The following is a 23345-nucleotide window of genomic DNA, read 5'->3' as shown; positions in this document are numbered from 1 at the left end:
TATTTTTTTAAAAACACTTGAGCGGGTTAGATATATAGGTTAAACTATTTTTTTATGAATATTAAAAATATCAACGGATTAGATTTATAACGTTAATTTTCATGGGTTCGATTTAATTAGAACTAAGATTTGGGCTCAATAAATTAACCAAAAACCTGTTATAAGATGTAACAAATAATTTATGTTTAATATATCAATTGAATCAAGTGACTAAAATGAAAGAATCAATTGCAAATAACAGTTAGAATATATAAAAATAAATTGAGTTCGTTGCTATAGAATATACTAGTTGGGTTGGGTTGATCATGTTTTAAAAATCATGACCTCCCACCTAACCCATGATATCCATTTCTTAGGTTTTTTTTTACTCCGTTACCATCCATAATATTTATATTATTTAATTTTAATAAGTTGGGTCGAGTTAGATAATATTACAGATGGACTGATTTTTTGAACACTCTTGCTGCTCGTATTACCTATATGAACAATGAATCTCATTTTTTTTTTTCAATTTCATTCTTACTTTTTTTAATAGTAGTTTAGGTTGTCTTTAGATCAGTTAAGTTAATAGAATCATATCGATATAACTCTAACACGGTTTAATTTTAAATTCAAACCAGGCAAGTAGTGAAGTTACAGGTTTTTGTGCTAATTGCATTATTTTTTTTCTCAATTTTTTCTAGATTTTTTTTACCAATTAATAAGGTTATTTTTTAACAAACCAAGCCGACCATGCCATTTCAAGATAATTCTCGCAAGTTTTAATTTTCAACTTGGGGTACATAAGAAATGGGGCATGGAAGTGTTTTTTTTTTCTCTTTTAATTTATCATTTTTTTCTTAATTTTAAAATAGACTCATTAGATTAAATTTTAATAACAAATGTGAAATAGTTATTTACTATTTGATCCGACAAGCATCTTTCATGTAAACTAGTGATCACTATATAAATAAGTGACAAGCCACACACCCTTCGTGTCCAAATTCATTTCCTTATCTAAAAAAACATTCAACAAAAAAAACCTCCTTTTGTGGCTTCTCTTGTACTTTTGTTGTCACAACTTGTTCGTCCTCAAAACACAAACATGGTTTTTGTATCCACATTACCTTCTTCTTCTCTTAGACCTCTTCTTGTGCTGCTGCTGCTGCTATGTCTTCTTCTTCTTCTACCACAAAGCAGAAACCACTGCCAAAGGATAGAATCAAGTTCGTGTCAGAGATTGAGATTGAAGATTAAATTCTCTACTTTTTAAGTATATAAAAAACAGAACTTAATTTTTAAGTGATTAAAACAAAACCACCACATAAACAGCACTACAACAGAAAGCAATAAACCACAAGAAAGAAAATTATTCTACTTGAATTTTTCTAGTCAAGCAAACAATCGGTAAATTTGAGTCAACTTACAGAAGAACTCTCTTCGTATTTCACTCATATATACACAAGACCAGGCAATGAGAAAGCTTACAGGAAATCCAATGAGTTAAGAGTATCATGGCGTTGCAGATATGGAAGACCACCTTAGTCATAAGATACAGATGCATAGCTATAATTACCAACTGATTCTTTCTCGGGATCACCCAGCTGTGTGATAAACTGTGGAAGTAAACTCCGGTATGGCTTGCTATTGCGAAGTCTTTCAAAGTAGGATGTCATTAGTCCATTCTTCCTTGCAATGTTGGAGCGAACCCAGCCTGAATGGTTTCCTGGTGCACCAGTAACTATCACTGCTGTCTCCTCACTAGCCAAATTCGCCAGAGGCACCATTGCTTCTGGCTCAGTAGCTGATGAAGCATCAACCAAAAATATATGACTAAAATGACCAGCAGCTATCCCTTCATTACGCAGCCGAAAGCTACTAACAAAAGTAGACAAGATTACTCTAAATTTCCGGAGCTCCTGAAGAGATGGACACGTAAAACACTCCCCTTTGTAAGCACACGATGGTAGGATGTCAATAGGCACCCCATCTATCTCTCGAAAAGCAGCATTTGCTCGAAACATATCTGACTCTGGAATGTCATTGTTTAAGCTTTGCATCAGCATATCACATGTTCTGTTAATGGGTGCACATATAAGAATCCGAAGCTTTGACGAGCTTTGATAAATTTGGAGCACTGCTTCCTGGATTACCAATCCAGTCCTTGATAGTTCTGAAAACTTGTTTAAACAGAGTGGACCTTCAACAATATAAGGCGGTGGTCCTTGGAAGCTCAAAATCTCACGAACTGCAGAGCTTTGATACCCATCAAGATTATGATTGCAAAAGTGGAGAGGTGTAGAGATTGGAAATATCTTTTTGGAGACACCATCAGGGAAAAGAAAACTTTTAAATAAAGGATCTGAAGCCGCTTCAATAGCGTGGTGAGCCCTTTTCAAACAAACTCTGTTAAATGAGAAGCTAACATCATATTTACAGGTTGAAAGATGCTGCAAAAGAAAATCTTCACCAAATTCAACCACTACACGAGTGCTCTTCTCCACACGATATATAATACCCTGGTGTGAATTTGAAAACATTAACGATGTCAATAAGTTGACTACACTAAATGAAGCTCAAGTTAAATAACACTTGATTTCCACCACCTGCTTCATCCCCAAAGTAAAATGGTATACTTCACAGCATATGGTAACTAGAAAGTTGAGGACGCTAACCTGACATGGCTCGGTCTTTTGACCTGAAGGTCGTGCAAAGGCAAAGTCTCTGGACAAAAGAAACGGCCGTCTCTCACAACAAGAGTCAATCTCAAATTCTACAAAGATCTTATCATCCTTCTCATAAGTTTCATTGAGGTATTCATTCCTGCGTGACTTCTTAATGATTTCTGCACGTTGCAACTTGAGAGTAATCTTCTCCAATTTAAATTCACTCCATTTCTGATTCAAACAAGGCACACAATGATCCAGATCTCAGTGCAAAAACAAGAAATTTGGAACCAGAAAATTGTACTCTATATATAGAATGCAACAAATAAGAACTTCTAAACTCTTCACTCAGCACCTTAGGAAGCCCTTCATTTTGCCTCCTTTAAAACTATAGCCATGGAAAAAGTTTGGTCAGCCTTCACTCATATTTCATTTTGTAGATTACTTCAAAATATCACACTCTCAATGATCATCATGAACAACAATTCAAATGTTGTGGCAACAAGTTTTCATAAGAAGCTTTTTATGTGAAAATAGTGCTCTAATGTACATCAAAAGGAATTCATTTAATCAGTACCTCAATGTAGAAGTCTTCGGCATACAGAAGTGCTGCAAAATAATGCTTGTATGTCGAAAGAGACAGCGGTTCATTAAGAACTCCAGGCACCTTGTCTCTCTTGATCAAGTCCTCAATATCCTTAGGAATCGCATATACAGGTGACATACCCTTTTGAACCCGCATGTAGCTGACCTTTGTCTGCTCGTTAATTGAATCTGGGGAAACCTGAGACAGGGTTGGTTTGAAGGATGGGGGCTGTTTAGAGGATGATGAAGATGGTCCTGAAGAAGATGGGGATGCTTTAGGCAAAGATGGAGAAGGTTTAGAAGATGAAGATCCTGGTTTAAGGAATGATGGGAGTGGTTTGGGAGACGGGGATGGATGGAAAGCAGTAGGATGAGTTTTACTTGTTGACCTTGAACCTAGCACTACATGGAGATCTTCTTCATGTTCTTCTACACCAAGCACCCACTTTAAGAATTCAAGACACCCAGACATGTTGACTGACCTTCTACAACAAAAACACACCCAAATACTTAAAGTTCCTGTTTGGTTCCCAAGAAAATAACAGCAAAAGTTTCGATCAGGGATTGCCTTCTCCACGAATTATTTCCCTAGAACACCATGGGTGAAACTCCCCTAGTTCTTTGATACTTGCTAGCTAGAAAATTGGGGGACTGGGATTTTTAGAAGAAGAAAACATAAAACTTGAAAAGCACGCAGTATCGTATCTGGACTCCACTCTAAACAGAAATCTTGTGAGATGATCAATACAAGTGATGAGATGGAAATGGAATAGATGAGCACAGCTTTTCATTTTCTGGTGAACTAAATGATGATAGAAAGTAGGATGCAGGCATCAAAGAAAGGGTGATGGAACAAAAAAATATATTAAAGAAGGACTGACTTATTATTTATCTGTGGTGGAGTAGAGCTGCATCTGATACTGAAAGTTGAAAAGCCACTATCATGCATCGATCCCTTTTTTTTAAAAGAAAGAAAGAAAGAAAGAAAGATACGTTACTGTACAATGTAAGGATTCAAAACAAATTGTATTTTTATACGTGAAACCCACCACTAAACTCAGGTAAAACCGTAGTTTTCTGGAAATATTTTCTACAAGCTTTTCTTTTTTGCTAAGGTTTAATCGTGATTGATTGATATCTAAGTTGAAATTACTGAATTTATTGGTTGTTAAATAAAAACAATGAAATAATTAGTATTCAAGTAGGATTGCTGCATCAATTAATATCCAATTACAATTACTGGATTTATGGAGATGTTGAAATAAGTAGCATATAAATAGGATTGCCAGATTGTTTGATATTTAATTGGATTACCAGAGTTTTTAACTTTAAAATAAAAAAGCCAAAATAATTGACATTCAAATAAAATTATTGGATTGACTGATGTATGGTTGGAATTACTAAATTTATTGGTTTTCAAATGAAAATGCTTGAATAATTAGCGAACACAAGGATTTGCTGGATTGATGGGTAGCTGAATGAGGATTTTTGGATGAATTAGTATCCATGACGAATAATTTGATTAATTGGATATTAAGTAGGATAGCCAAGTTGTTAAATCATTTAAGAAAGATGACCTCAAAAACAGAAGAAAATATTGAACATAGAAATCTACTTGAGTAGTTGTTGAGTGATTAGAATAAAAAGAGTAATTTATAATTAGGAATGAATTCGTTGAAAATTATTTGAAATCATGTTTAATGTTTAATTCATATTGGCAATTAGTATACTATCATATTAATCCTTGTTCCAGGTCTAGGATTGTCAAGAGTACTTTTTTGATTGATTAGAATAAAAAGTGTAAGTTATAATTAGAAATGAATTCATTGAGAATTATTTGAAATCATGTTTAATCCATAAATATTCTATTGTTAATCCTTGTTCTAGATCTAGGATTGTCAAGAGTAATCTTTTGTTATTACTTTCATGTTTTAGTTAATAGGAGGAGATTGTATATAATTTTGTGTTTATAGGTTATGAATTGTAACTCCTTAAATACTCTTCTTGGTATGTAAATTAAAGTATATGAATTCTAATGTTATACTAGAAAAGAACTTGTATTTAAAGTAGTAACAATGTGTTTCTTATACCCATTTCCTCATTATTTAATTTTGCGTTGTTTTAGTAGTGTACTATATTAATTATGTTAACATGATATGGAGTGATGTTGTTAAGATATTGACGAGATGCAGTCCTTAATGAAATGGATTGATGATTGATGATTGATTTGATTATTATTATATTGTTGTCGATACTTGGAATTGTCAAATATTAGAAGAAACTTTATCGAAATTTTAATAGGGATTATGATAATTAAAAAAAGAGTAAAGTTATAAAAAAAATATTACTCTAGTTTCAATAACTATGACTTGATATTTTGTTAGAAGTATTTCTTGTAAAAATTAGAGTTGTTACATTAAAGATAAAGGCTCAACCAATAAAGATAAAAAAAGTAAGCATTCCTTTTTTGATAGAGCTTGTTTGAGAAAACATTATTGCTGAAGAGAAAGGTGATCTCTTTAGATAATTGATATTTTGTCTTAATATTGAAGTTATTTATTTGTATTAAGTTAATTTAAGTTTTACATTACATGAAAATAAAATTGATGAAATGATTTGCAGGTTCACCTTGCATGTTCGATCACTTCTATAATAAGTAATTGTTTGAAGAACTATTGTTTCAATAGAGTCATCTTCACGATTATCTTAAATGGATGAATATGTTAGATGCTTGGTAGAGAAATTTTAAGGTTAGAGAATTAAATAATCTCTACTTTGAGTTATTAGCTTTTAAAAGTTTAAAAACTAATTAATGTATGAAATCAATTAAGAATTTAGTTGGATGAGAGCAACCAGGTACTTGTCAAAAGAGTGTGGAAATACTACAATGCAACTAGATAAGTTTAAATCAATTAATGTTATACTATTGTAAACTTGTATTCTATAATTTCTTTATCTTAATTTTTTAACAAATTTCTATAATAGATTGCGTGATTTATAGTTTAATGCCTATAATTGTTTTTTTAGAAAAGCCAGTTCTAATGACGTTGAGAAGTGAAAAAGAACATAGAGTAATTGAGCATTGTTTCAACAATTTATGAAAACATAAACTTTTAGAAGGCGCTACCGATCCGGTACACAAAACACATATAAAGAAATTCGTGGTTTGATGATCTAGCATAGCGGAAGAGTAATTTCTTGTGTCAACCATACAAAATATCTTGTAAGAGCTTGTTGTATATTTATTTCTTAAAGTTTTAATTAAATGTTTATTTGTGAGACTTTTAACAAACAATTTAATTTGCAGAAAAAACAACATAGATATGAATCGACTCTAATGGAGATATATGAGGAAACTCATATAAGGAATGAGGATAGAGAGAAAAGGAGAAAGAGAGTGTTGATACAAGAGCGAAAGTGTTAATTGTGAGTTTATATATCATTGTTTTAATAATGTTTATTTGCATCAATAATATGAGATGCAATTAAATTTAGGGATTTGACTTGTTTTTTATTTTTTATTTTGTAGGAGATTATATAACACCAGTATGACTATGAAAATTGAGGAAGACATTTCCACACATTCTCTTTATCATCCTCAACTGTGTTTGAATGTTGTTGCAAGTGATGGACCTAATAAGAATAAGACTTGTAATATTAGGGGTGATTATTTTCGGTTCGATTTGGTTTTTATAAAAAAAATAACCAAACTGATTCTAAGCCTAGCAAGGCTTTAGTTGATTAAAAACCCAACAATCTTTTAACAATGAAAGAGTTCAACAAAACTCTAGCAAATAAAGACCTAATAAGGTTCTGAACCTAGTAAGGCTCAAGTTAATCAAAAACCCATCAAGGTTTTATCAAAGAAGAGTCTAGCAAGACTCCATCAAATAAGGACTTAACAAGGTTCTGAGCTCAACAAGGCTCAATTTTATGATTAGAAGTCCAACAAGGACAATCCAAAAAATATGAGAAGATGATTCATCTAAAAAAGAAAGGCAAGACATTTTCTAAAAAAAATCCAATACACCATTAAAAAATATCATCACTCAAAATCAATCATTTCACTTATAAAAGATCCTAGATATTTTTCACAATGGGCAGGTCACCTGATCATAAATCATGGGTAGGTTACTCGATCACAATCCATGGGCATGTTACCAAAACATGGACCATTCATGAAAAATCCTTGTAATTCTAGACTTTGAAGAGTAGTTAAGATTTCTAATAACCAAAATACTATGTGGCGATTCCAAACATTTTAAACTATAAAAAGGTAAGAATTTCTTATTGTTTCTACACACCTAAAAGCTTAATTTGGGAAGACGATCACCATGACACCATATATGTGTGACATGTATGTATTTAATTTTTGAAGATATTATTATGATTCATCTATATATATATATATATGTTTTATATAGATGAAATTTATTTTTAAAAATAAAAAATATTATTTTTTTGATAATATTTCAAATATGTGTTGTTTGGTATAATTGTTTTCCTTATAATTTAGTCATTCAAGTTCATGTTTGTGTTTGTTTCTATTATCAATTGAATCAATCGACTAAAATGAAAGAATTAATTGTAAAAAGCAGTTAGAATATATAAAAATAAATTGAGTTTGTTGCTATAGAATATACTAGTTGGGTTGGGTTGACCATGTTTTAAAAATCATGACTTGTCACCTAACTCATGATATTCATTTCTTAGGTTTTTTTTACTCCGTTACCTTCCGTAATATTTATATTATCTAATTTTAATAGGTTGGGTAGAGTTAGATAATATTATAGAGGGGCTGATTTTTTGAACACCCTTGCTGCTCATATTACCTATATGAACAATGAAGCTTATTTTTTTCATTTCTTTTTAATTTTTAATTTTTTTTAATTTTATTCTTACTTTTTTTAATAGTAATTTAGGTTGCTTTTAAATCAGTTAAATTGACAGAAACACATTGATTATGTGATGCGACAAACATCTTTCTTGTAAACTAGTGATCACTATATAAATAAGTGACAAGCCACAAACCCTTCGTGTCCAAATTCATTTCCTTATCTAAAAAAACATTCAACAAAAAAAACCTCCTTTTGTGGCTTCTCTTGTACTTTTGTTGTCACAACTTGTTCGTCCTCAAAACACAAACATGGTTTTTGTATCCACATTACCTTCTTCTTCTCTTAGACCTCTTCTTGTGCTGCTGCTGCTGCTATGTCTTCTTCTTCTTCTACCACAAAGCAGAAACCACTGCCAAAGGATAGAATCAAGTTCGTGTCAGAGATTGAAGATCAAATACAGAAGCCTAGGTTTTGTGCAGACCAGCTGGCTTGGCCTTAAGGACTTGTGTTTGTATGAAAATGGAAACAAGTTCTTTCATTTTATTTTCTAGTTTTCTTGTACCTCTCTTTACCCTTTTTTTTTTTAAAAAAAAAAGATGTTAGAGAAGTAACCCTTGTTTTTTTAACTGACAGAAAAGAGTAAGCCTCTCTTTCTATGTTTACACACACACAATTCATGAAACTGTTAATTATAACTTTGATTTCACAGCAGAATGTTTTGGCCTTGTATCTGAAGTCTTATATGACAGGGTGATTTTAACTCCATTTGCTGAATCCTGAATGCAATGGCAGGGCCAAAATGTTACATCACACGCCTTACATCCAATTTGTCTTTACAGTTTAGGCAGAGACCATTTTGGAACACTAAAAAATGAAAGCAAAACATGAATTTGGTCATGAAATGCCCTGCTCTGCATTTGCTTCGATAATTTTCCAAGCATCCCTTTAGGCAACTGACTGGCCTCTTATATGCTTGACCAACATTGTAGTCAGAAGCAAGATGCTGGAGAAAGCTTTTAACCTTATATTCGTCAGCAAGGCAGATGAAGACCAATCAATAACCCACGAAACATAAAAAATGCAGAAACCAAAACACATGCTCAAAATTATTGGCATAAACAGCAAAACAATGAAAACCCAAGATCAAAATTTTAAATTCTCTACTTTTTAAGTATATAAAAAAGAACTTTTTAAGTGATTAAAACAAAACCACCACATAAACTGCACTACAGCAGAAAGCAATAAACCACAAGAAAGAAAATTATTCTACTTGAATTTTTCTAGTCAAGCAAACAATCGGTAAATTTGAGTCAACTTACAGAAGAACTCTCTTCGTATTTCACTCATATATACACAAGACCAGGCAATGAGAAAGCTTACAGGAAATCCAATGAGTTAAGAGTATCACGGCGTTGCAGATATGGAAGAACACCTTAGTCATAAGATACAGATGCATAGCTGTAATCACCAACTGATTCTTTCTCGGGATCAGCCAGCTGTGTGATAAACTGTGGAAGTAAACTCCGGTATGGCTTGCTATTGCGAAGTCTTTCAAAGTAGGATGTCATTAGTCCATTCTTCCTTGCAATGTTGGAGCGAACCCAGCCTGAATGGTTTCTTGGTGCACCAGTAACTATCACTGCTGTCTCCTCACTAGCCAAATTCGCCAGAGGCACCATTGCTTCTGGCTCAGTAGCTGATGAAGCATCAACCAAAAATATATGACTAAAATGACCAGCAGCTATCCCTTCATTACGCAGCCGAAAGCTACTAACAAAAGTAGACAAGATTACTCTAAATTTCCGGAGCTCCTGAAGAGATGGACACGTAAAACACTCCCCTTTGTAAGCACACGATGGTAGGATGTCAATAGGCACCCCATCAATCTCTCGAAAAGCAGCATTTGCTCGAAACATATCTGACTCTGGAATGTCATTGTTTAAGCTTTGCATCAGCAAATCACATGTTCTGTTAATGGGTGCACATATAAGAATCCGAAGCTTTGACGAGCTTTGATAAATTTGGAGCACTGCTTCCTGGATTACCAATCCGGTCGTTGATAGTTGTTTTGAAAACTTTTTTGAACAGAGTGGACCTTCAACAAGATAAGGCGGTGGTCCTTGGAAGCTCAAAATCTCACGAACTGCAGAGCTTTGATACACATCAAGTTTATGATTGCAAAAGTGGAGAGGTGTAGAGATTGGGAATATCTTTTTGGAGACACCATCAGGGAAAAGAAAACTTTTAAATAAAGGATCTGAAGCCGCTTCAATTGCTTGGTGAGCCCTTTTCAAACAAACTCTGTTAAATGAGAAGCTAACATCATATTTACGGGTTGAATGATGCTGCAAAAGAAAATCTTCACCAAATTCAACCAATACACGAGTGCTCCTCTCCACACGATATATAATACCCTGGTGTGAATTTGAAAACATTAACGATGTCAATAAGTTGACTGCACTAAATGAAGCTCAAGTTAAATAATGCTTGATTTCCACCATCTGCTTCATCCCCAAAGTGAAATGGCATTCTTCACAGCATATGGTAACTAGAAGTTGAGGACGCTAACCTGACATGGCTCGGTCTTTTGACCTGAAGGTCGTGCAAAGGCAAAGTCTCTGGACAAAAGAAACGGCCGTCTCTCACAACAAGAGTCAATCTCAAATTCTACAAAGATCTTATCATCCTTCTCATAAGTTTCATTGAGGTATTCATTCCTGCGTGACTTCTTAATGATTTCTGCACGTTGCAACTTGAGAGTAATATTCTCCAATTTAAATTCACTCCATTTCTGATTCAAACAAGGCACACAATGATCCAGATCTCAGTGCACAAACAAGAAATTTGAAACCAGAAAATTGTACTCTATATATAGAATGCAACAAATAAGAACTTCTAAACTCTTCACTCAGCACCTTAGGAAGCCCTTCATTTTGCCTCCTTTAAAACTATAGCCATGGAAAAAGTTTGGTCAGCCTTGACTCATATTTCAGTTTGTAGATTACTTCAAAATGTCACACTCTCAATGATCATCATGAACAACAATTCAAATGTTGAGGCAACAAGTTTTCATAAGAAGCTTTTTATGTGAAAATAGTGCTCTAATGTACATCAAAAGGAACACATTTAATCAGTACCTCAATGTAGAAGTCTTCGGCATACAGAAGTGCTGCAAAATAATCCTTGTATGTCGAAAGAGACAGCGGTTCATTAAGAACTCCAGGCACCTTGTCTCTCTTGATCAAGTCCTCAATATCCTTAGGAATCGCATATACAGGTGACATACCCTTTTGAACCCACGTGTAGCTGACCTTTGTCTGCTCATTAATTGAATCTGGGGAAACCTGAGACAGAGTTCGTTTGAAGGATGGGGGCTGTTTAGAGGATGATGAAGATGGTCCTGGGGAAGATGGGGATGCTTTAGGCGAAGATGGAGAAGGTTTAGAAGATGAGGATCCTGCTTTAATGAATGATGGGAGTGGTTTGGGAGACGGGGATGGATGGAAAGCAGTAGGATGAGCTTTATGGGATGATTTTGATGAAGAAGTTGAATGTGGAGGTGGAAATGGAGATGATGTGAATGACAACGTTGTAGCTTGAGGGGATGCATTCGACGAAGTTGTTGAAGGTGCAGGTGGAGAGGGTCTAGAAGAAAATGTTGCCGGTATATGTAAGGATCGAGGTTGATTAGAAGATGATGTTGTGGGGTTAGGCCATGAAGGTGTTGGAATTGAAGAAGGTGAGAGAAATCTTGATGAAGATTGAGGTACTGCAGGGGACGATGTAGGTGGATCACAGGAATATATAGGTGCATATGTGTAATTATTGGAACCCAGAAGTCTATCAGAGACTCTTCCCACAGACCTAGTGAATCTTGATCCAACATCTGATGAATTACTTGTTGACCTTGAACCTAGCACTTCAAGGAGATCTTCTTCATGTTCTTCTACACAACAAAGCACACACTTTAAGAAGTCAAGACACCCAGACATGTTGACCGACCTTCTACAACAAAAACACACCCAAATACTTAAAGTTGATGTTTGGTTCCCAAGAAAATAACAGCGACAGTTTCGATCAGGGATCGCCTTCTCCACGAATTATTTCCCTAGAACCCCATGCATGGGTGAAACTCCCCTAGTTCTTTGATACTTGCTAGCTAGAAAATTGGGGGACTGGGATTTTTAGAAGAAGAAAACATAAAACTTAAAAAGCACGCAGTATCGTATCTGGACTAAACTCCAAACAGAAATCTTGTGAGATGGAAATGGAATAGATGAGCACAGCTTTTCATTTTCTGGTGAACCAAATGATGATAGAAATTAGGATGCAGGCATCAAAGAAAGGGTGATGGAACAAAAAAATATATTAAAGAAGGACTGACTTATTATTTATCAGTGGTGGAGTAGAGCTGCATCTGATACTGAAAGTTGAAAAGCCACTATCATGTATGGATACCTTTTTTGTTTTTTTTTTTTAATGTAAGGATACAAAATCAAATTGTATTTTTATAAACTGAGGTAAAACCTTAGTTTTTTAGAAATATTTTCTACAAGCTTTTCTTTTTCGCTAAGGTTTAATCGTGGTTGATTGATATCTAGTGAAAATTACTGAATTTATTAGTTTTCAAATAAAAACGCTGAAGTAATAAGCATTCAATTAGGATTGCCGAATCAATTAATATCCAATTATAATTACCAGATTTATTGACTTCTAAATGGAGATGTCAGAATAAATAGCATATAAATAGAATTGTCAGATTAATTGATATTTTTTATTTGGTTTACTAGATTTTTTTGCTCTAAAAATAAAAAAGTCAAAATAATTGATGTTTAAATAAAATTACTGGATTGACCAGTATCTCGTTGGAATTACTGAATTTATTGGTTTTTAAATAAAAATGCTTGAATAATTAGCAACTAGAAGGGTTTGTCGGATTGATGCGTAGCTGAATGAGGATTTTCAATTGAATTAGTATCCATGACAAATAATTTGATTAATTGGATATTAAGTTGGATAGCCAAGTTGTTAAATCATTTAAGAAAGATGACCTCAAGAACTGAAAAAAATATTAAACATTGAAATCTACCTCAGTAGTTGTTGAATGATTAGAATAAAAAGAGTAAATTATAATTAGGAATGAATTCGTTGAGAATTATTTGAAATCATATTTAATTCATATTGGCAATTAGTATATTATCATGTTAATCCTTGTTCCAGGTCTAGGATTGTCAAGAGTAATCTTTTGATTGATTAGAATAAAAAGGATAAATTATAATCAGAAATGAATTCATTGAGAATTATTTGAAATCATGTTTAATTCATATTGACAATTAATATATTCTATTATTAATCCTTGTTTTAGATCTAGGATTGTCAAGAGTAATTTTTTGTTATTAATTTCCTTTTTTAGTTAATAGGAGGAGTTTGCATATAATTTTGTATTTATAGATTATGAATTGCAACTCCTTAAATACTATTCTTGGTATGTAAACTGAAGTATATGAATTCTAATGTTGTACTAGAAAATAATTTGTATTTAAAGTAGTAATAATGTGTTTCTTATGCCCATTTCCTCATCATTTAATTTTGTGGTTTTAGTAGTGCATTAAATTAATTATGTTAAAATGATATGGGGGATGTTGTTAAGATATTTATAAGATACGGTCCTTAATGAAATGGATTGATAATTGATTTTGATTTGAGTGTTATTATATTGATGTCGATACTTGAAATTATCAAATATTAGAAGAAATTTTATCGAAATTTTAGTAGGGATTATGATAATTAAAAAAGAGTAAAGTTATAAAAAATTACTCTAATTTCAATAACTATGACTTGATATCTTGTTAGAAGTTTTTTTTTTTGTATAAATTAGAGTTGTTACATTAAAGATCAAGGCTCAACCAATAAAGATAACAAAGTAAGCATCCCCTCTTTGATAAAGCTTGTTTGAGAAAAAATTATTGCAGAATAGAAAGGCGATCTCTTTAGATAATTAATTTTTTTTTTCAATATTGAAGTTATTTATTTGTATTAAGTTAATTTAAATTTTAAATTATATGAAAATAAAATTGATAAAATAATTTGCAGGTTCATCTTGCATGTTTGATCACCTCTACAATAAGTAATTGTTCGAAGAACCATTGTTTCAATAGAGTCATCTTCACGAATATTTTAAATGGATGGATATGTTAGATGCTTGGTAGATAAATTTTAAGGTTAGATAATTAAATAATCTTTACTTTGAGTTATTAGCTTTTAAAATTTAAAAAACTAATTAATGTATGAAATCAATTAAGAATTTAGTTGGATGAGAGCAACGAGGTGCTTGTCAAAAGAGTGTGAAAATACTACAATGCAACTAGGTAAGTTTAAATCAATTAATGTTATACTATTGTAAACTTGTATTCTATAATTTCTTTATCGTATTTTTTTTAACAAATTTCTATAATAGATTGCGTGATTTATGATATGATGTTTATAAAAAAACAATTAGGAAAGCCAGTTCTAATGACGTTGAGAAGTGAAAAAGATATAAACTAAGGTATGCCATATAGAGTAATTCGGCATTGTTTCAATAATTTATGAAAACATAAACTTTTAGAAGGCGCTCCCGTTCCGGTACACAAAACATATATAAAGAAATTCATGGTTTGATGATCTAGTATAACGAGGAGTAATTTCTTGTGTCAACCATGCAAAGCATCTTGTGACAGCTTGTTGTATATTTATTTCTTGAAGTTTTAATTAAATGTTTATTTGTCAGACTTTTAACAAACAATTTAATTTGCAGGAAAAACAGCTTGAATGTAAATCGACTCTAATGGAGATATATGAGGAAACCCGTATAAGAAACGAGGTTAGAGGGAAAAGGGAAAAGAAAGTGTTGTTACAAGAGCGAAAGTATTCGTTGTGAGTTTTTTTTTTTTATATATATATATATATATATATATATATCATTGTCTTAATAATGTTTATTTGCATCAATAATATGAGATGCAATTAAATTTAGAAATTTGACTTGTTTTTTTATTTTGTAGGAGACTATATAACACCAGCATGACTATGAAATTTGATAAAAACATTTCCACTCATTATGTTTATGATCCTCAAGTGTATTTGAATGTTATTCCAAGTGATGAACCTAATATGAATAAGACTTATAATATTAGAAGAAATCATTTTCGGTTCGGTTTGGTTTTTATATTAAAAAAATAACAAAACCGGTTCAAACCAACCAGTTTCGGTTCGGTTATTTTAGAATATTAGAAAAATAACAAAACCGGTTCAAACCAACCAATTTCGGTTCGGTTATTTTAGAACAAAAACCGATTCAAATCGACCGGTTTCGGTTTGGCTTGGTTTTTTTGTTTATTTCCAGTTTGGGTTCAGTTCAGTTTTTTCAGTTTCAGGCTTATAAAACCAAAACCGAACCAAACTAGTAGGTTTAACAATACGATTTTAAAAAAATAACATTCACAAAGAGTTGTGAAAACCAAACCGAACCGGTCGGTTTGTCAAATTCTAATGTTTTTCACCAAAATCGTATTGACCTAAAGAGTTGTGAAATATATAGCCTATCAAATGGGATGCCTCCAACAACATCTATTGCACGGCCAAAACCATGATAAGATCATAGTACAATTAATCACCGTTCGCAAGAACAGAAGAAACAAAAGTGAACAACAGAATGGACAGCAACTAGTTCCACATTTGAATTTAAGTTATAAACATCAACCGTGTCTCAAATTCTGCAATAACTGAAGAACTATATTAGTATTTGATTGTGTAGTTGACCTATATGGACAACGGCATCCAATCTACACCACCCCTTTGATAAAAAACAAGCTACATAATGTGGCATTGCCGGGTTTGGAACTATGAAATCCAAATCAATTTCCCCATTCACCAGAAACCAAGTTTATGAGCTCTTTAACACAGGAAGCTGACTTTGAACTGAAAGGAGTGCATTAGGCGAGACAAAGGAGGGCTTGAAATGAGCAGTGTTGAAATGCTCAGGAAGGCCATGGATGTCTTGGTGGAAGTACTGCGCCTTTTCAGGGACAAAACGAGTAAACCAATCCTTTTTGACATTTTTGTTATCTGTAATGCATACCTGTAACATGAAACTCTTGTGGCTAAGCTGAGAAATTGTTTTATAGAAAAAGTACTTGTTCCAACATACATATGTATCATGCTCCTCTCTAAAGTTGGCAGAAAATCCTTTGACCTTGTTCCCAGCTACTTCCCAAATTTTAATCATATGACCGTTATGTTCCACTATAGTTAAAGATGCCCCCAAGACCTGTAACTCATAACATTCGTGAGAAAGACACAACCTATGAAAAGGAATGGTATAGAAAGTCTCACTGCTTAGATCAAATGCAAGAATAGGTTCATCGATAGTTTTATCATCTATTATCCAGTGGAGAGATCCATTCCAAAACACTGCAGCATCCCAATCAGATGTGCATAGATTTTGTGGGGGATTCAACTGTCTCCACGAACTTTCTCCAAGAGTAATTATCTGGAACTTGCTGAGATGCTTATTACTGCTAGTTCTATAGTCTCGAATAACTTTGTACTTGCCTGATGACTGATCAAAGCCAAAAGCAAGCTTATGACGGACGAGATGTGCTTTTGACCTGGATAATGGTAATATCACACTCTCTTTTGTTATTGGATTGCATATACAGACAGGATCTAGCCTTTTTTCTGAAGCCATGCAGAGAAATCCATCGCAAAAACATCTAACTCCAAGGGCAGGCAGCTTAAACTTGAGACGAGTGCGGCACTTGATTTTCTCAAGTTGAATCTCCCTAGCCTTAAGATCCTCGATATCAACTAAATATAGGCTGCTCATATCAACTTCACGTTGTGATTGGACAATAAACCGACATGGTTTATTCTTTGTCACACCCAGTTGCAAGCTGATGAAGTATGGACTTTGGATCATCCTACACCAACTCTTACAAACACTTCTAAATCTAAGAATTGATTCCACAGGAAGTCTTGCCAAAACCTCACAAAACATCTCAGGCGGCAAAATGGCTTCCCCTTGTGCATCATCATTGTAATTGTTCACACGTCTTCTCTTCGACTTCATTAGAAGATAAACAAACTATGACGTTCCAGTGAAGTCAAAATTCTTGCCGCAAAACCCTACTCTTGCTCATAAATCTTCAGAGAAACATAAATCAAATTCCTCATGAGACATCACAACAGAATTCAAACATAAGAAAACAATCAAATTGATGCATAGTTACATAAATACTAAATACCCAATGCAATCTATATGAATCTACATCAGCAACAGATGAAATAACTGCGATTCACCTTTGATGTAGTGAATTCCCATCCATTTACTTCAAATCAATTTCATTGACAATCACAATCAAAACAACAACACCACAAGTTTTCTTCTTCAATTCAAACAAATTTCTCACAACAACAAAAGTAAAGATCAGACTTTAATTCAACAAAGTAAAGACAGCTCACTTTTTCAACAATTTTTTACTGTAGAGAAAAAATTCACACATAACAGTGTATCATCATCCAGATTTAGAGACTTCCACAATGAAAGAAGCTATCTTTAAACCAAGCCATCATCATACAAGTAAAATAATCAAAACCCAATTGAATCAAACAAACACAGCGAATGTTGTAACACTATCTATAGATTCATAAAAAAAGAAGAAGCAAACTTTTGACCAACCAAACAACATACAAGTAGAAATATCAAAACCCAATTGAACTAAACAAATATCATGCCGATTTAAATGTTGAGACAATGAAAAAGCAAAATTTTGACCAAACCACGAACAGAACACGGAAATAATGAAAACCAGTTGAACTAAACAAAGATTGAACAAACACAGGAAGTGTAATACAGTAACCAATTCAGATCATGACCCAGAATTCATTAACAGAAAGAAGAAGAAGAAAAGGCGTAAATACATGTATACGTGTATAGCTATCGTACCTGGGTTTGGTGTTGATGCTCTCAGAGAGAGAGAGAGGGAGAGAGGGAGAGAGGAGTTAGGGGGGCTCGGGGGGTTTTGGCAGTATTATGTGAAGAAAACTTTAAGATGTTGAAGTCTTTGATGATTAAAAAAAAAATCAATTTAAAATTGTAATCTGAATTCGACCCTTTTAATATATCGTTTTGTTACAAAAATCAATTAAATTACTGTTTACTAGTTTAATTTTCTATTTAAGACCCTTTTTGAGGATTTGGTTTGATAAATTGATTATTTTTTTTATGTTTTAAGGGTATTTATTAGATGTTTACATGTGAAAATAACTTAAAAACTTACTTTTGGACTAAAAAAACAATTTTTATTTTTCTAAACATGAATGCTTGAATTTTGATAGACAAACGACATATTATTTATCTTTATTTTTTTAAAAATATTATAGTGGATAGAAAAAAAATAAAAGGTCAGGGGCATGAGCCTGGACTTGTAAGCCTATATATTTGAACTTCATTGTTAATGGACTAGGTGCATTAGGTTGAACAATTTTTTTTTTTAATTTTGATTTATTTTATTTAAATATAAATTAATTAAAAGAGATTAAATATCTATAAGTGTGACATTCAGTTTTAATTGATATTATTTAAAATAAATAAATAAAACTAATATTTATGATTTTTTAATAGAATATCATTTAATATATACTTAGTTTATAAATTAGATTGCAATTTTTTTTATATTAAAGGACATTCTTTTTATACAGTCTTACTTAAAAATATTTATTTTAGTTTTATTTAATCAATTTTATATGCATGTTTTTTTTATTGTCATTTTATTAAATAAAAATTTATCTTAAAAAAAATATATTAAACACAATTGAGTTAATGACCCATGTTTAAAGATGAGATATTTATATCTTCATCTATTTATAAACTCTTTAATTTAACATTTGTATACATATCATTTAGTTTTTACTTAGCTTTCACACCATACAATAACATTTTTTTTCTAATATTTATGGGTGTTCTTTTTATGTAACCTTGAATAATATATTTTTTTTGGGACAATTACAAAAAAAATTTATTCTTTAGTTTGTTTTTCATTTTCCATCTAAGGTTTGAGAAATTACTGTTTCTCTCTATGGTCAAAGAGACAAATAAAATTATTCAATGACTTTACTTCTTTAGTTTATTTCTCTCTTTTTTTTTCCTTTAATTTTACTTTTATGTGCATATCTCTTTTTATTATCGTTTTATTAAATAAAAATTGATCTCAAGAAAAAATAATATTAAATACATCCGAGTCCATAACCCGTGTTTAAAGATAAGATATTTATTTCTACATCTATGTACAACCTCTAGTTTCTCTGTTTCTCTCTTAAAACACGACACTCTCATACAAAACATTAAATTTGAAGCAAAATCTTTGTTTTCTTATTCATAATCTCTTCATACGAGTATCAAGAGTCAAAAACCTTTTATTGGTGTTAATTTATTCTACCTTTTTCACCGGGGAATGTAGATAAAAGTGGAGAGTTAAGTTTTTTAAGTGAATCTTGATTGAATGACATGTGTGCGAGTTTATTTTATGTTAAAACTAGTTGTTAATGGTTAAAATATTATGAATATGCACTTGATTTAATGAAAAAATGAATAATTTTTAATTTATCCTAAACCTAATCCTAAAGCTTTGAAAAACCTAAACTATTGGATTTTGGCTTGACAATCAAGAAATTATATTGTTCTTTATATGTATGTTCTTCATATGTGTCAGGTATATGTTATACTAATTATAGACATTGCTATTGAAATCATGAAAACCCCTAATTTGATAAATTAGGGTTATTGTTCTTGAAGCTATAAAAACCCTAATTATTTAGTTTTTGGCTTGATTGATTACAATATTAAGTGTTGTAGTAATGTTTAAATTATTGTTTATACTTGTAATGCATCTTTTATGAAGTAAACATGAAAAACCTCTAATTTGACAAATGCAACATTTGATTTTAAATGCAAGACATTTAAAGTGGGAGTTAATGGATCAATTAAGTTCCAGGAATGTCAGATCTTCCATAATGTCAATCATTTTAGGACAGTGTTGAGAGAATACAAAGTTAAACATGACTATCATTTGAAGATATACCTTAATGAAAAGGAGAATGTTGTAACAACATGTTCAAGTAATGGTTATAAGTTAAAGGTTCATTCTTTATTTGTTCATGGGAGCAATACTTTCATGGTTAAAACTCTTAAGGATAAATATACTTATATCAAACTTTTCATTTTAAAAGCTATCAATTCTACTTGGATTATAAATAAAATACTATCTATTATTAGTGTTAATCCAAACATATCTAGAAAAACACTAAATACAATCTAAGAGGAAAAGTATGGTATCAAACCACATTTAATACTTTGAAGGGTTAGGACAAGGTCAAATAAATTCACGAAAAGAATTTATAAACTTATAAGGAGTCATTTATGAGACTTTATATATATATATCAAACTATCTTAATATGAGGTTCGTAAATGGTTATAAACCTTTTATTGGCATTGATGGATGCCATCTAAAAGGTCCATATGAAAGTGTCTTATTATTGGTAATGGAGTTGGATTGCAACAATGAAGGTTTTCTAGTTGCATATGCCATTGTTTAGGAAGGAAACAAAGACACATAAAGATGGTTCTTATATTCCTTATATGTGTTGGTAAACTTGAAAAGAATATAAGAAGGAACAATAAGATGATTAATCTAGTACTATTAAAAGGACATATGTTCTAAGGTTCAATATATGCAAGCAATACAGACATAATTTAAGGACTTATTAAATAGATATTGTTGAAAAAATTAGAAAATTTCATGGTGTTGTAAGTTCAAGTGGAGTTGTAATAGGTTTAAGTAGTAGTGGCAGTATAAAAAGCACTGACATGGGTTAAAGTGGTGGTGACAATATGGTGAGTATTAACAAAGGTGTTGTAGGTGTTGTCATGGGTGTTGAAAGATGTGTTATGGGGCTTGACAGGGGTGTGATGGGTGTTGACAATTACAATAGTGTTGGTTAAGGTATGAGTGAATTTAATAGGGGTTCTATAATTGTGAAAGTTAATAAAGGTTGTGGGATAACTTCTAGAGATGATATGAGAGATTCTAGAGGTAGTGTTAAAGGTAAAAAATTTAGTGATATAAATGTTAGTCCTCCTCTCAACCCTTACCTCAAAATCACGTGAGACTTCACTTAATATTCATATTTACTTTTTTTAACTCATAATTATACTAGTAATCAATTTGATTTTAAATTGCAAATTGTTGTTGGAACATCATCATCTCAACACTCAGCGCAAACTAGTTGCATTGATTGAAGTATGTATTGTGGATGATTGTTGCTTTTATAACATGTATAATATTTTGATTTTATATTATGTTTAGTGCATTGCAGCTTTAATATGCAAGATGTTTAGTGCATTAATTCACTATTGTAATTCATTTAATTTGAATATGATAAATCATATTGTAGTTAAGAATAGTAAAATTTCACACATTAAAATAACTATTACTAATAACTTTACACTTGCAAAGCTAGCCTCCATATTATGATTCTTGATCCAAACTTGACGTAATTCATCTTCAATTTTTTTATCATTTCATTTAGTATTCAATCAATATCATTAACACCTTATCCCTCTCTAGAGATTAAATCAATATCATTAATAGGTTTACACCAATCAATGAATATGTTCTCATATAACCTGTCATTACATATATAGAAAAGCTTGATTTTACTTGCTTTTGTTTTTTATATCCTAATAGTTATTCTTTTTTCATATTTCATGCACTTTCTATTCTTAAACTTTAGTATATCCAACTTGTTACAAGTTTGTAGGCTATTTGCATTTGATAAATATGATGATATTATTTCAAATGTGTAAGTTGCCAATTTTGGGTTGTGTTTTACAATGTATGTTAGTAATTTTATGGTTTTTTTTGGTAGTGTGAGTTTACAAGATTTGTAGTGAAGAATTGTTTCTGAAAGGTAAAGAATTGTTGCTACAATTTTTTGGAATTTTTGTTACAAATTTGTGTAACTAATTCTAGTTCAGTGGTATTTTTATTAGGTTGAAATGACGACTAACATTGAAAATTTATTGCTTTTGGTTGAAACTTGCAAACCTTATTTTGTGAACTTTTAATGTTTTTGGTTATATTTAATTTGATCAAGAATTGTTGCTGTATCTATTTTATACATGATTTTAGTGGCATTTGTTTAAATAATAGAACATTGAGAAACAACTATTTTTTTTTAAATGTCAATCGTAACACAATCCTTTTTTTTTAAGTCATCGAGGGCACTTTAGTCATTAAAATTATAATAATAACAAACTTGTAAATAATGATTGACTTTATTTTGACCCCAAAATATGGGGTGTAAAGTGTAATGATGTTACTAAAGATTAGGAGGGAAACCATAATTTTTCAAAGGAAAAATGAAATACGAACCATCGTATAAAAGATTTTTTTATAATTATCCCATTTTTTTCTTTGAATCTTATTCAATCTTTTTCATGTGCATGTTTATTTTTATTATCGTTTGATTAAATAAAAAGTTAATTCTAAAAAACAAAATTATTAACCACATTTAAATTCATGACCTGTGTTGCGAGATCAAATATTTTAATTTATATCCATCTCTCAAATTTTAAATTTAATCTTTAATTATCATTAACAATTCTTTTGTATCTATTGACATAAATAATTTTTAATATATTTAATTAAATATATACATCAACTTATCAATTTATGATATAAGATTTTTTTATGGTTTCACAAACAAAAAAAACTCAAAGTTCTTTGAGAGTGGTCATAATATTGTATTTCTCGTTTGATATTTCAAAAACGTTTTTGAAAAAAATTAATTTTTATTTTTATTTTTTTTGTTTCAAATTAATATTTTTTTTGGTTTTTTCAAATTATTTTAATATACTAATGTTAAAAATAATTTTTTAAAAATATTATTTTGATATATTTGTTTTAAGAAAACACTTTAAAAAACAATCACAACCACTTAAACCTAAGTATTACCAGATAGGTCTGCATAAACAAATTTGTTCATTATAAAGATGACCTGCTTAAGACTTGATTTGAAATTCTAAGTATACCATTTCCCGTTAAATCAATACATAAACATCTTAATTTGATTTTCCGTATTGAAAAGCATATTGCTATTCCATCTTATGTGTTAAGACAGTGCAGAACAACAAGATAACACGAGGGGAAGTTTCACCTTTCTCGAAGAGATTAAAAA

At 31.4% G+C, this 23345-nt stretch overlaps 3 protein-coding genes across 7 annotated transcripts; all 3 read right to left on the bottom strand.

Annotated features, from left to right (window-relative positions):
• Window positions 1-920: 920 nt before the first annotated feature.
• LOC133672684 (probable RNA helicase SDE3) lies at window positions 921-4151 on the bottom strand. Of its 4 annotated transcripts, none has more exons than XR_009834889.1 (4): window positions 3223-4150; window positions 2655-2876; window positions 1407-2498; window positions 921-1185 (listed from the first exon to the last, which is right to left on the bottom strand). XR_009834889.1 is itself a non-coding variant. In XM_062093171.1 (4 exons), the coding sequence occupies exons 1-4, from the start codon at window positions 3700-3702 to the stop codon at window positions 1166-1168; spliced, it is 1665 nt and encodes a 554-aa protein (XP_061949155.1). In that variant the 5' UTR covers window positions 3703-4151; the 3' UTR covers window positions 921-1165. The 4 variants fall into 4 exon arrangements, 2 of the variants coding, with proteins under 2 accessions (XP_061949155.1, XP_061949154.1); XR_009834888.1 differs by having other exon boundaries at window positions 1468-2498; window positions 3223-4149; XM_062093171.1 differs by having other exon boundaries at window positions 1556-2498; window positions 3223-4151.
• Window positions 4152-8212: 4061 nt separating this feature from the next.
• LOC133672664 (probable RNA helicase SDE3) lies at window positions 8213-12491 on the bottom strand. 2 transcript variants are annotated; one of them, XR_009834883.1, is made up of 4 exons: window positions 11206-12491; window positions 10638-10859; window positions 9449-10482; window positions 8213-8477 (listed from the first exon to the last, which is right to left on the bottom strand). XR_009834883.1 is itself a non-coding variant. In XM_062093146.1 (3 exons), the coding sequence occupies exons 1-3, from the start codon at window positions 12058-12060 to the stop codon at window positions 9502-9504; spliced, it is 2058 nt and encodes a 685-aa protein (XP_061949130.1). In that variant the 5' UTR covers window positions 12061-12490; the 3' UTR covers window positions 8213-9501. The 2 variants fall into 2 exon arrangements, 1 of the variants encoding a protein (XP_061949130.1); XM_062093146.1 differs by having other exon boundaries at window positions 8213-10482; window positions 11206-12490.
• A 3153-nt stretch (window positions 12492-15644) lies between these two features.
• On the bottom strand, window positions 15645-18188 carry LOC133673565 (F-box protein At1g11270-like). Its single transcript, XM_062094438.1, has 2 exons — window positions 18054-18188; window positions 15645-17251 (listed from the first exon to the last, which is right to left on the bottom strand). Exon 2 carries the CDS (start codon window positions 17175-17177, stop codon window positions 15993-15995), a length of 1185 nt encoding a protein of 394 aa, XP_061950422.1. The 5' UTR covers window positions 17178-17251; window positions 18054-18188; the 3' UTR covers window positions 15645-15992.
• Window positions 18189-23345: the final 5157 nt, after the last annotated feature.

The sequence above is a fragment of the Populus nigra genome, chromosome 14 (genome assembly GCF_951802175.1).
Source record: "Populus nigra chromosome 14, ddPopNigr1.1, whole genome shotgun sequence".
In the NCBI taxonomy this organism is placed as follows: domain Eukaryota; kingdom Viridiplantae; phylum Streptophyta; class Magnoliopsida; order Malpighiales; family Salicaceae; genus Populus; species Populus nigra.
The sequence above is the reverse complement of the archived record's forward strand: the minus strand, read 5'-3'. Positions and strand labels throughout refer to the sequence as shown.